At 45.6% G+C, this 14298-nt stretch overlaps 1 protein-coding gene across 1 annotated transcript; it reads left to right on the top strand.

Annotated features, from left to right (window-relative positions):
- Window positions 1-724: 724 nt before the first annotated feature.
- LOC148125709 (C-type lectin domain family 1 member A-like) lies at window positions 725-13994 on the top strand. The gene is made up of 7 exons (XM_087935620.1): window positions 725-925; window positions 1050-1065; window positions 3412-3510; window positions 4690-4788; window positions 7618-7772; window positions 10761-10903; window positions 13871-13994. The coding sequence occupies exons 1-7, from the start codon at window positions 725-727 to the stop codon at window positions 13992-13994; spliced, it is 837 nt and encodes a 278-aa protein (XP_087791746.1).
- The last annotated feature ends 304 nt before the right edge of the window (window positions 13995-14298 follow it).

Raw genomic sequence — 14298 nt, forward strand, 5'->3', positions numbered from 1 at the left:
TTTTAATCTATCATCTATTTATAATCTATATTATCCTTCTGATCTATTTATAATCTATTATCTATTTATAATCTCTCTCTATAATATATCATCTATATATTATCTATCTATCTACAGTATCTATCTATCTATAATCTATATTATCTCTTTATCTATCATCTATCATCTATTTTATCTATCAGCTATCTATAATTACTTATAATCTTTTTATAATCTCAATTTCTCTCTTTCTCTCTCTCTATCATCTATTTATAAACTATATTATCTGCCTGATCTATTTATAATCTATAATCTCTCTCTCTCTTTATAATGTATTATCTGTGCATCTATTCTATCGTCTATTTATAATCTCTTCCTCCCACCCTCCCTGTCCTTCTCTCTCTCTCTCTCTCTCTCTCTCTCTCTCTCTCTCTCTCCATCCACCAAACATAAAACGCCATCTGTTTCCTCCTTGGGCGGGTTGAATCAAACACAACTCATTTGCAAAAGGAGGAGGAAATTAGCAATCCAGGATATGAATTTGCCTTGGGTGGGGCGGGGGGAGGGAGGGAAATGATTCCAAGCTGTGCCGGAACCTTCTGGGTGGGTGGGGGGGCAAGTGAGCCCCCCCCCCAGCTGAAAAGTGCCAACGGTGCCCCGGTGACAGTGCAGTGGCAGTTGGCATCACAGAGAACAGAGACATTTCCGCCACCCGCCTGGTGGTGCCAGGGCGAGCCGAGCAAGGATGAAGACCACTGGGTCCCACTCTCCACTCCGAGTCTGGTCCCACTCATCGCTCCGGTTCTTCGACCAGTCCCCCCAGCAGGCAAACACACCCCAGAAAGGACCGGCTTTCTGGAAAAGCTCGAAAGCGCCCAGGTTGCCCCCAGAGCAGAAGGTCTTCATGGCCAGGAGGAAGAAGTACAGCCTATGCCTTTCTCCCCCAGTGAGTGAGGGGGGTCTTCATTGGTGGGGGGGAGGCCTACGGGCCTTACAAAGCAGCTCTCTTGCTTAGAAGTCCTTTGTGATTCTTTGCAAAGAATCCTTGCCTTTCTGGCTCTTTTTCCCAGGTTGAACTGCTTCACGGTGGGCATGAGGACTAGAAACCCGCCCTCTGTTTAAACCGGAGGCTGCACCCTGTAGGAGGGGAGGGGGAGTTGGGAGGGAAAGGAAGCTGCAGGTGGGTTTTGTGCAGGGCCTTCTTTGCAGGTAAGCAGCAAAATTGGGATGAATTCCTTGAAAAGACAGGATGATCATCATAACTATGTTTATAGTTACAACAGCAACAAACCAAGATGGCTAGCAAGCTGGCCTGTTCCCTCTTTGGTTCTTCTTATGGTCTAGGCCTTAAGTAGTTTAATTGTGCTTTTGAAACATCATCCATTTTTAACATGATCTAAACTCAAAAGCCAATCCATTTTTAATTTAATGTAAATTCAATCTTTCATCTACAGTATTTTAATTTCAATTCCAATTTTAATCCACTTTTATTTAAATTCAAATATCACTCCATTTTAATTTATATTTAAACATTAATCCACTTTAATTTAATTCTATTTCCATTCAAATTTTCAACTGTTTTACTTTAAATTCCAATATTAATCTGCTTTTAATTAAGTCCAAACGGGAATCCATTTCATTTCAATTCAAATTTTAATCCTTTTTTATTTAATTTAAATTAGTTCAATAGGATACATATAAAATGTATTGCTGCTGCAGAATACAAATAATCCTTGACTTACAACAGTTCGGTTAAGGACCATTCAAAATTGCAACAGCAGTGAAAAAAGTTACAGGGAATAATGGATGGAAACTGAACAAGGAGAGATTCAACCTGGAAATAAGGAGAAACTTTCTGACAGTGAGAACAATCAACCGATGGAACAGAAGTTGCCTTTGGAAGTTGTGGGAGCTTCATCCCTGGAGGCTTTCAAGAAGAGATTGGACTGGCATCTGTCAGAAATGGTGTGGGGTCTCCCGCTTGGGCAGGGGGTTGGACTAGATGACCTACATGGTCCCTTCCAACCTCTCTTATTCTATTATTATTCTGTTATTCAGAAGTTGTGGGAGCATCATCACTAGAAGCTTTCAAGAAGAGATTGGACTCTCATTTGTCAGAAATGGTGTAGGGTATCCCGCTTTGGCGGAGGGTTGGACTAGATGACCTATAAGGTCCCTTCCAACTCTGTTGTTATTCTGTTATTCAGAAGTTGTGGGAGCTTCATCACGAGAAGCTTTCAAGAAGAGACTAGGCTGCCCTCTGTCAGAAATGGTATAGGGTTGGACTAGATGACCTACAAGGTCCCTTCCAACTCTGATTATCTATGACTTATGACCGTTATTCACACTTATGACCACTGCAGCATCCCCACGGTCAAAATTCAAACGCTTGGCAACTGGTTCATGTTTATGACGGTCAAAGTGTGCCCTGATCACATGTCAATGGGGAAGCTGGATTCACTTAACGACAAGCAAGTTCAGAGAGCATTAAAGGACCCCACAGTTGTCGCCCTCCTCCACCTCCTCCCTGAAAACCCTCCTCCCCTCTAGCACTGATGATGTTCCCTAGTTGGGTCATGAAACGTCTGCCAGAAAACCCCCAAACTCAGAGGGAGCATCAAGGACTCCATAGCGAATGAAGGAACGAAGGAAGGAATCCTTCCTTCTACCAACATTAGCAGGGCGAACTACTGTATATAAACAGAAGGCAACCCCCCCCTCCCTTCTAGCTCTGATGATGTTCCCTAGTTGGGTCATGAAACGTCTGCAAGAAAACCATTAAGTTCAAGGACCCCACAGCCATCCCCTCCCTCCTCCCCCTCCTCCTCCTCCTCCTCCTCCTCCTCCTCCTCTTTCTTGTCTTTCTCCATCACTCCTTTTCCTTTCTACAAACTCCACTCCCTTCCAGCACTGATGATGTTCCCTAGTTGGGTCGTGAAACGCCTGCAAGAAAACCACCAAGCTCAGAGAGCACCAAGGACCCGTCAGCCACCTTTCTCCTCCTCCTCCTCCTCCTCCTCCTCCTCCCTCCTCCTCCTCCTCCTCCTCCTCCTCCTCCTCCTCCTCCCTCCTTCTCTTTCTTGTCTTTCTGCAAATCCTTTCTACAACCCACTCCCCTTCTAGCACGGATGATGTTGCCTAGTTGGGTCATGAAACGCCTGCAAGGAAACCACCAAGCTCCGAGAGCAGCGAGGACCCCTCAGCCACCTTTCTCCTCCTCCTCCTCCTCCTCCTCCTCCTTCTTTTTCTTGTCTTTCTCCATCACTCCTTTTCCTTTCTACAAACTCCACTCCCCTCTAGCACAGATGATGTTCCCTAGTTGGGTCATGAAAGGTCTGCAAGAAAACCGCCGTGTTCACCAAAGGCCTCACCTGAGCCACAACTATTTTCCTTCTGTCCTTAACGGCATCTGTCCTTTTTGTTTCCTCCCAGAATTCCTTGGCATAACCAGCTGGGCACAATTCCTTGCCATCTTCTTAGCGGTGGTCGCTCTGACCTTGTTCTCCACGCTGATGGGTTTCCTTAACCTCTGTAAGTTACCTCTGCTTCTCCCAGCCTTGGGGTCACCCCTCCTGGACCTCTTTTCTTCTCTCAAGGGTAGAATGGAGCAATCCCTCCCGTAAATCCTTGGCTGTTGGGGCTGGGTGGCTGGGGGCGCAGGAGGAGGTCCTGCCCAACATCTCTGAAGAACATCAAAGCTACGTTTGATCAGAAGGCCTAGCAGCCGTTCTTCTGTCTACGGTCCTAATTGTCCCACTGACTTGGAGTCCTTTCCGTCTGAGACCCTCCATGCAATATTGGGGTGTCAGGATGACTCTCCTACCCAGGGTTGGACACCTGATGGGGACATCTGGGGGCAAGGAACTAAGGGAGGTCAACCGAGAAAGAGCTGGACCAATGGGTAGAGTTTGGAAGGCTGTTAGAAAGCCATTGGGTATGATTTATTGCAAAATAAATTAAGCAAATTATAGTTATCTCATTAAAATATGAATTAACAAAATTATAAATGATTTTTTTTTAGCGATGATATTAGGCTATACAATTATTGATTGATAATATGAGCTATTATGTAATATAATTATACTAGTGACTAGGAAATGGATGCACAAAAAAAAGTGGTAAACTAATCGATGCACGGTATGTAAATTTATGAAGAAGGATATATTTATGTTTTTTGTGTTATGTTTATGTTAATTTTGTTATGTATGCTTATGTTTGTTATTAAAAAATAAAAAAAAATTATTCAAAAAGAAAAAGAAAGCCATTGGGTCTGGTCTGGGAGGATGAACTAGGAGCTGGTTTAGAACAAGGCCTCTCAATTTAAAGGTTCAGGTGGGTGGACTCCAACTCCCAGAATTCCCCAGCCAGCTGGCTGGGGAATTCTGGGAATTGGAGTCCACCCACCTGAAAGCTGCCAAGCTTCACTGCTTTAGAAGGCCCTGGTATTGACGGTGGCGAGGTGCCACTGCCTCACCTGGTCAGGTAGTGGGACCTTTCTCGACTCCTCCCAAGCTGAGTTTCTGTTGCCGTCGCATTCGGACCAACGTCAAAATGGGGGGCTGAGACTCCCCGGGTGGTGGCTGGCCCCCAGATCTGGCCTTCTGGGCTGAGCTTTGCAGGTTGGTGGGAGTGACTCTCTGTCCCCCCACCATCCTGGGGGAGAACCTCCTTCTGGACAATAGTCTCTGCCTTGTTTCTCCTTCGTTTCAGATATCCAGAAGGCCGATACGTTAAATGACCAAACTCTCCAGATGAGGACCAGGGAGAAGAGGCTGAATGATGCTATCAAGCTGTTGGCAGGAGACCAGGGTTAGTGGCTCCTCTGTGCTCCAAAAATAGAATAGAATAGAACTAAGGCCATAAAGTCACCACCTTCTTCCTCCTCCTCCTCCCTCCTCCTCCTCCTCCTCCTCCTCCTCCTCCTCCTCCTCCTCTCCTCTTTCTTCTTCTTCTTCTTCTTCTTCTTCTTCTTCTTCTTCTTCTTCTTCTTCTTCTTCTTCTTCTTCTTCTTCTTCTTCTTCTTCTTCCCCTTCTTCCCCTTCCCCTTCCCTTCCTCTATCTCTTCCTCTACTATTTCTTCTACTTCTTCCTCCTTCTCTTCTTCCTCTATCTTTTCCCTCTCCTCCCTCCTCCTCCTCCTCCTCCTCCTCCTCCTCCTCCTCTCTCTTCTTCTTCTTCTTCTTCTTCTTCTTCTTCTTCTTCTTCTTCTTCTTCTTCTTCTTCTTCCCCTTCTTCCCCTTCCCCTTCCCCTTCCTCTATCTCTTCCTCTACTATTTCTTCTACTTCTTCCTCCTTCTCTTCTTCCTCTATCTTTCCCTCCTCCTCCTCCTCCTCCTCCTCCTCCTCCTCCTCCTCCTCCTCCTCCTCCTCTTCCTCTTCTTCCTTCCTCCTCTCCTCTTCTTCTTCTTCTTCTTCTTCTTCTTCTTCTTCTTCTTCTTCTTCTTCTTCTTCTTCTTCTTCTTCTTCTTCTTCTTCTTCTTCTTCTTCCTTCCCCTTCCTTCCCCTTCCTCTATCTCTTCCTCTACTATTTCTTCTACTTCTTCCTCCTCCTCTTCTTCCTCCTCCTCCTCCTCCTCTACCTCTTCCTCCTCCTCCTTCCAGCAACCCCAGTGTCTTCTAGCATTGATGATGCTACAAAGTTAGGTAATGAAATGTCAGCAGCAAACAGCCAAGCTCAGAATGCATCAAGGACCACCACCACCTCCGAGTCAGGATCTACACCCAAAGTCCCTGGAACATGCTAATGGCTGCATCCTCAAAAGCGTGCATTAGAGGAGAGATCTTATGGGAGGGGTAGAGAAATCTTCCTTTGAGGCAGACTTCTGTACCCCCCCAGTTGGAAATATCTGTACAATCTCAACTATTCCTTTTCCTGTTGGAAGAAATGTCCATCTGGGTTCGGTTCCAAGTGGGGGAAAAGACACTGGAAGCATAGAGGCTGATTGGAAAGATGGCTTAATGGTGGACAGCAGGACCACCTGGTCTGAAGGAACAGAGATAAGCAAAGTCAACACAAGATAAACTCACGTTTGGTCCCAGCAGCTGCCACACTCAGCATGCATCTCTTTTAAACTCTCATTTCCAGGTGTGGCTAATGAAGGGAATCAGGGCCCTTTCCTTCCCCATAAGCCATGCAACCCACGTTGCTCCCTGAGAGAGAGACAGAGAGAGAGAGAAAGAGAGAGAGAGAGAGAGATGCCCTCTCTTGGGCTCTGAACTTGCTTCCTGTTCCTGTGGCAAGAAATGTATCCTGATTGGTTGTCAGAGTCGCACGGGGCCATGCACAGGTTGTCTTGAGTCCCAGGCTTGGTTGAATCTTGCTGAGTGATATAATGAAGGGGCTTTGGGCAATTCCTTGTATAGCTGAATGGCTTTGGCCTGGTTTGAATTCTGAGCTCCATCACCCTGGAACTGAAGGTCTTTTGCCTTGTAAATAAGATGGCACCCATCTTAGCTGGGGCTGACTTTCTGTTGCCCTTAAGATTCCTATTTCTCTTTTAAGGGAAATATTCTGCCCTTTTTAATATTTCCTGGAATATTTCATTCTTCTAGGAGAAGGGCGGGTGCTAACTTTCCACGCTTTCGGCCATCAACTCGGCCTCCCTCCACCCCAGTTCTGAAAAGGGGTGTGTGTTAGGGATACACCCTAGCAGAATCTGCACGGCAGTCAGGCAGGCAGGCAAAATATGTGAGATAAACATTTTTGTAGCTTACACTCAGTAAAACAGATACATAGTGCTAGTTAAATAGTTTATTCCAGTAAGAGTTTTAGCATAGTCAAAACAGTCCATATATCATTCACTAGTTCAGTCCGTCCGGGGATTATTCAGTTGCAAAGTCCAGTGTCGAAAAAGAGGTCAGTAAACTTACAAATATCAGTCCAGTAATATATCTCCTCGCAGTAGAGATATGAAGAAGTCAAACCTCCTTTCTTCCTCCGACGTTCAAAAACTCAGCAGCAGGGAACACGCAGTTAGCAAACCATCAATCCAGGCAATCCAGCAGGTTCTCTTGCTCCCCCTTATGGTGGTTTCACAACCACACCCAAAATTACATGCTTTGCAGTTTAAAGCGACACACACTTAAACTTACTATCATAGTTTATATATATTATTTTACCCAAACTACGTTAGGTAACCTTGTTATTCCTAACAGTGTGCGCAAAGAGAGAAGAACTGGATGAATGAGCTGTGGGAGGGGGATTCGAAAAATTTACTATTGGTACCGTGGGCGTGGCTTGGTGGGCGTGGCAGGGGAAGGTTACTGCAAAATCCACACTAACCTGCTTTCCAGCTCCATTCTCCTGTGCAGGGCAATCCAAGAAGACCCAGCTGATCGGCTGTGGGTGTGGCTTGGTGGGTGTGGCAGGGTCAGGATATACCGCAAAATCCCCCTTCTCTCCCCACCCCGCTAACCTGCTTTCCAGCTCCGTTCTCCTGCAACCAAAAAAGAACCAGCCAATCAGCTGGGACTCAATGGGAGGCAGAGACTAGATGGGATGGGCGGGGCCAGTCAGAGGTGGTGTATGCTGGGTTGGCCAGTCCTCGGAACTACTCAACGTTTCTGCTACGGGTTCTGCAGAATGGGTCAGAACCGGTAGACTCCCACCTCTGATATCCCTCCACCCTCCCTCTCTAGGTCAGCATTGTAAACTCTGCCGCAACCACACCTGGCTGCAACGGGCAGAGAACTGCTACCGACGGACGGATTTCGTGATGCCCTGGGGAATGTGCGCGGAGAAATGCAAGGCCCGGGGAAGCAGGCTGCTCAAGGTCGACACGGACGGGGAAATGGTGAGCATGCCTGCCGTTCCTGCAATTGGGGGCAAGTAGGCGGGGGCGGACGGGGGAGGCGCTGCTTGTTCCTGGAAATGAAATCCTATCTCCCTCTGCCCCCTCTCTTCTCTCCTCTATATCTATCTATCTATCTATCTATCTATCTATCTATCTATCTCTATCATCTGTCTCTATGTATTCATCATTCTATCTATCTATCTCTCTCTCTCTCATCTATCTATCTATCTATCTATCTCATCTATATCTATCTATCTGTCTATCATCTATCTATCTATCTATCTATCTATCTATCTATCTATCTATCTATCTATCTATCTCTATCTATCTATCTATCTATCTATCTATCTATCTATCTATCTATCTATCTATCTATCTCTCTCTATCATCTGTCTCTATGTATCTATCTATTCTATCCCCTCCTCTATCTCTCTATCTCTCTTTCTATATCTCTCATTTCTCATCTATTTATCTGTCTGTCTATCATCTATCTATCTATCTATCTATCTATCTATCTATCTATCTATCTATCTATCTATCTATATCTATCTATATCTATCTATCTATCTATCTATATCTATCTATCTATCTATATCTATCTATCTATCTCCTATCTATCTATCTATCTATCTATCTCATCTATTTATCTGTCTCTATCTATGTATCTATCTATTCTATCATCTGTCCTCCTCTATCTCTATCTCTCTTTCTATATCTCTCATTTCTCATCTATTTATCTGTCTGTCTGTCTATCATCTATCTATCTATCTATCTATCTATCTATCTATCTATCTATCTATCTATCTATCTATCATCTTTCTCTATCTATCTATCTATCTATCTATCTACTTATCAATCTATCTATCTGTCTATCCATCCATTCTATCTATTCATCTATCTATCTATCTATCTATCTATCTATCTATATCTATCTATCTATCTATCTATCTATCTCTATCTATCTATCTGTCTCTCTATGTATCTATCTATCTATTCTATCCCTCCTCTATTCTCTCTATCTTTCTCTTTCTATATATCTCATTTCTATATCTATTTATCTGTCTATCTATCATTGTCTCTATGTATCTATCTATTCTATCCCCTCCTCTATCTCTATCTCTCTTTCTATATCTCCATTTCATCTATTATCTATCTATCTATCTATCTATCTATCTATCTATCTCTATCTATCTATCTATCTATCTATCTATCTATCTATCTATCTATCTCCATCTATCATCTCTATGTATCTATCCATTCTATCCCCTCCTCTATCTCTATATCTTTCTGTATCTATCTCTCATTTCTCATCTGTCTGTCTGTCTGTCTGTCTATCTATTTTTCTAGTCAAATTCATATACCACTCCTGTGATGGCCCAAAGGGGCATGGCACAAAGGCAACACAGTCAGATAATCAATAAGAGTCCCTTCAATAGCCCCAACTTTGCCCCCAATGTCCTGGTTACCTTCTGGGCTGGAGAAAAACTCTGCCAGGAACAGCCTTTGGCTGCAGAGAATCCAGTCCGAAATGTGGTCAACAAAAACTGTAACTATAAGTCCAATCAAGGCAAAAGGAGGTCATTAGTCCAGCAGGGCAGGAGAAGGAATTCCAGACATGAAGGCACGGCAGTAATTTAATCCAATTAGGAGGATGCCAGGAACACAGATAAGCAAAGTCAACACAAGATAAACTCACAGTTGGTCCCAGCAGCTGCCACACTCAACATGCATCTCTTTTAAACTCTCATTCAAAGGTGTGGCTAAGGGAATCAGGGCCCTTTCCTCCCCCGTAAGCCATGCAACCCACGTTGCTCTCTTCTCCGTTCCTCCCTGCGTGCCCTAGGATGAAGAGAGGGTGGGGCTGGGTCTTCCTCTGAACTCCCTCTCCCTTGTTCTACCTCTTCCCTGCTCTGCCCAGACGGACTTTACCCTTCCCCGGTTTCCTCCACAGCCGACGGAGTCACACTCCCACTCCCTGTCAGCCGCTCACCTTCCTCCTTGGATTCAGACTCCAACAGGGGCATGACAACCCCTCTCACCAATAAGGAGACTCACGTTGCCTTTCAAATAAGCAACAGTGGACTTTTAAAAAAAAACTAAGACACCCAGAGTCTGTTTGGAGGCGGGCAGGTTTCACCAATTCAATAAACCAACCAACAAAATACAAAAAGCCAATTCCTAAGATGAAAATGTAGATTTCTGCAGAAATCCTTCAACCTAACCAAAAAGAAGGGAGCGTATTGTGTGCCAACACTTTAGAGGGGGTTGTTTATATACCCACAACTTCTAGTGGCCAGCTGTTCCACTGATTAATTGTCCTCCCTGTTGGGAAGTTTCTCCTGACTTCCAGGTTGTTTCGCACCTTGATTAGTTTCCATCCATTGTTTCTTTGTCCTGCTTTCTGGCCCTTTGGAAAATAAGTTGACACACACACACACACACACACACGCCTTCTTTGGGTATATATATTACTATTGTAACAAACCTACCTAATCAGCAAAAGGCAAAATCAAAGTTTCAAAACAAAACAAAACGATTGTGTTCCTTTCTTTAATGGACGTGGTCAATTGAGCCACCTCTGCAAATTCCCTCAATAATTTTGGCAGCCATTCATCCAAAGTTGCGGGTTCCTCCTCTCCCTCAGAGTCCGTCCCCGCCAGGGACATGACACAACCATTTGTCTGTGATAGTACAACTTTTCCTGCTTGAGCAGCGGGCTGGACTAGAAGACCTCCCGAGTCCCTTCCAACTCTGTTATTCTTGTACGGAAGTCAAATCTCTGCTTTTCTTTCCGTAGGCACTTTAAGGATCTTCTGTTTTCAAGGTGTTGAATCCCACTCCACCGTTGCTCTCTTTGAAGGGGTGGGCGTTGCTGAGGTGGTACGGCAACCCCTGTCCTTGAGCGTCCAGAGGTTGGGGTCGCCCTGAGTTACCCCCCCCCCATTTCCTGGTCTGTGGCCAGAATCAAACCCGGCATTTCCCCTCTAGGTGTTCCTGCTCCGAGAGTCCCGCAAATGGGTCAACGTGATCAATCACAGCCACATCCCGCAGAAGGTCTGGATCGGTTTGTTCTTCAACTTCTCTCAGAAGACCTGGCATTGGGCAGATGGGGAACTCATGCACATCCAGATGTGAGGGTCACCTTCCCACCCACCCCCGGGCTGGGGTGGGTGAGGTGGGGATGAAAAGTGGCGCTACCTCCCCTGGGGAAGGTCATTTCCAGGGGTGGGATTCAAATTTTTTTTACTACCGGTTCTGTGGGTGTGGCTTGGTGGGCGTGGCTTGGTGGGCGTGGCTTGGTGGGCGTGGCAGGGGAAGGATATACTGCAAAATCCCTCTTCCCTCCCCACCCCACTAACCTGCTTTCCAGCTCCGTTCTCCTGTGCAGGGCAACCAAAGAAGTCCCAGCCAATCATCTGGCACTCAATGGGAGCTGGAGACTAGATGGGGTTGGCGGGGCCAGTCAGAGGTGGCATTGGGCGGTTCTCCCAACTACTCAAAATTTCCGCTACCGGTTCTGCAGAAGACTTGTGGACTTCAACTCCCAGAGTTCCCTAGTTGTGAGGCCTCCAATGTTGGCGACTTTAAGACTTGTGGACTTCAACTCCCAGAGTCCCTCAGCCAGTAAAACTTTTAAGACTTGTGGTCTTCAACTCCCAGAGTTCCCTAGTTGTGAGGCCTCCAATGTTGGCAACTTTAAGACTTGTGGCCTTCAACTCCCAGAGTCCCTCAGCCAGTAAAACTTTTAAGACTTGTGGTCTTCAACTCCCAGAGTTCACTAGTTGTGAGGCCTCCAATGTTGGCAACTTTAAGACTTGTGGCCTTCAACTCCCAGAGTCCCTCAGCCAGTAAAACTTTTAAGACTTGTGGTCTTCAACTCCCAGAGTTCCCTAGTTGTGAGGCCTCCAATGTTGGCGACTTTAAGACTTGTGGACTTCAACTCCCAGAGTTCCTCAGCCAGTAAAACTTTTAAGACTTGTGGACTTCAACTCCCAGAGTTCCCTAGTTGTGAGGCCTCCAATGTTGGCGACTTTAAGACTTGTGGACTTCAACTCCCAGAGTCCTCAGCCAGTAAAACTTTTAAGACTTGTGGTCTTCAACTCCCAGAATTTCACTAGTTGTGAGGCCTCCAATGTTGGCAACTTTAAGACTTGTGGACTTCAACTCCCAGAGTTCCTCAGCCAGTAAAACTTTTAAGACTTGTGGTCTTCAACTCCCAGAGTTCCCTAGTTGTGAGGCCTCCAATGTTGGCGACTTTAAGACTTGTGGACTTCAACTCCCAGAGTCCTCAGCCAGTAAAACTTTTAAGACTTGTGGACTTCAACTCCCAGAATTCCCTAGTTGTGAGGCCTCCAATGTTGGCGACTTTAAGACTTGTGGACTTCAACTCCCAGAGTCCTCAGCCAGTAAAACTTTTAAGACTTGTGGACTTCAACTCCCAGAGTTCCCTAGTTGTGAGGCCTCCAATGTTGGCGACTTTAAGACTTGTGGACTTCAACTCCCAGAGTCCCTCAGCCAACCATACCACAAGCCTTAAAGTTGCCAAGGTTGGAGAGCCCCGCTTTAAAATATCTTTTTAAAATATTTTCGAATCTTTTCAAAAGATCCTGGCTCCAGGATAGTCCCCAAAAATCCTGCTTTAAAACAACAGCTGACGATAGGTGGCACCTGGAAGGCAGGCCTCGACTTACAAAAGTTTGCTTAGTGTCCGAAGCTACAACCAGACTGAAAAAAAAGTGACTTAGGACCGTTTTTCACCCTTACGACCGCTGCAGCATCCCCACAATCAACCTGATCCGAATTCCGACGCTTGGCCATGGACTCTATTTATGACGGGTGCCATATCCAGGGGTCATGTGACATTTCGTGCGCTACTGATCAACCAAGTCAATGGGGCATCTAGATTCACTTCACCCCCATGTGACTAACTTAACAATCGTGGCGATCACTATGGTTAGTGCCATTGGAGCTTTGAACGGCCACTAAATGAATAGTTGTAAGCAGACGGCTGCCTGTAATGAGGCTGTCAACTCATAAAACATCCCTAGTTCTGTTTTAGTAGTTGCCATAAAAAAAAAGGAGGGGAGAGGAAGGAAATCCGGAAGGGCAGTGCAGCAGTTTGGAAGCGGAAGTACATTCCAACTCTTCTCTTTAAAAGATTGTAACTAAACTACCAGTGCTTTTGCCTGCGAATATATTTAACTGGAGACTGTGACTGATGACACCCAGCCTGTGAAGGTGCTCTGTTGGAGAATCTGATTTATGACACACCCAGGAGGGAGGGGGGAAACAGGGTCATAGGTGGCTGTAAATTACATAGGCCAGAGTTGGCTTCCTATAGGGCAGGGCCAGTATGTCGCCTCTAATGAATCCTTTGGAGTTTTTTTGAAGTTTGTCTCGAGAATCATGATTTCATTGGAGCGATTGCTGGAATCCTGACAGTAAATCAAGTGGAAGGGCTACCCATTACCAGAGGCATCTTGGGTAAAGAGTAGGAACGTCCAGGCCGATCGCCTTATAGCAAGATTCCAGGCAGAAAATCCAACCAAGCCGTGTGTGTGTGTGTGTGTGTGTGTGTGTGTGTGGTTTTGCAAATCTAAATTCTATATCTGCGCTCAATTTGTTTTTGCTTAATACAGGTCACCTTCTTGAAGAAGTGAGAGGAGCCAAATGTCAACTCATAAAACATTCCTAGGCCTGTTTTAGTGGTTGCCATAAAAAGGGGAGGAGGGAGGAGGAAGGAAATCTGGAAGAGCAGTTTGAAAGCGGAAGTACATTCCCACTCTTTATCTTTAAAAGATTGTAACTAAACTACCCACAGCTTTTGCCCGCGAATATATTTAATTGGAGAACGTGATTGATGACACCCAGAAGGGGGGGGAGTGGGAAACAGGATCACAGGGGACTGTAAATGACGTATGTCAGAGTTGGCTTCATACAGCGCAGGGCCGGTATGTCGCCTCGAATGAATCCTTCGAAGTTTGGTTCGAGAATCATGATTTAGTAAGACCGACTGGTGGAATCCTGACGGAGCCTTTTTTTAAAAAAAAAATCAGTAATTCTTCTTCTTCTTTATTTATTTTTAAATCTCTCGACAGATCTATACACGTAACCAGGCCTTGTATCCCCACTGAATGTTGTGTGGCAATTAGCAACGGAAAGGTGGTCACCAACACCTGCAGCGAGGAGATGAACTGCCTGTGCAAGAAATCGGTGCATTGAAACCATCCGCCCCAAAATGTCCTTCTCCCCTCTCCCCCCCCCACCCTCCCTTTTTGCAATAAAGGTTCCCCTCATCGGGTAACCCATTGGGACCTCGGGAAACACCTCCGTGAGTGAAAATGCCCAAGGGATATATCTTGTCCTTCAAAGAAAATGAAGGCATCCTCTTTTAACGACCTCATAATCCCTTGTGGGGTGGAGTCTGGGCGATGGAATGGAGCTGAGTGTTTTAATGGCCGGAGGCTCTCCCTGTCGCCAGGGCAGAGCTTTCGTTCAGCAGGTATGTTCTCAAGTGTGCCCAGAG

Source organism: Pseudonaja textilis, chromosome 5 (genome assembly GCF_049901715.1).
Source record: "Pseudonaja textilis isolate UNSWEBS1 chromosome 5, rPseTex1.2, whole genome shotgun sequence".
In the NCBI taxonomy this organism is placed as follows: domain Eukaryota; kingdom Metazoa; phylum Chordata; class Lepidosauria; order Squamata; family Elapidae; genus Pseudonaja; species Pseudonaja textilis.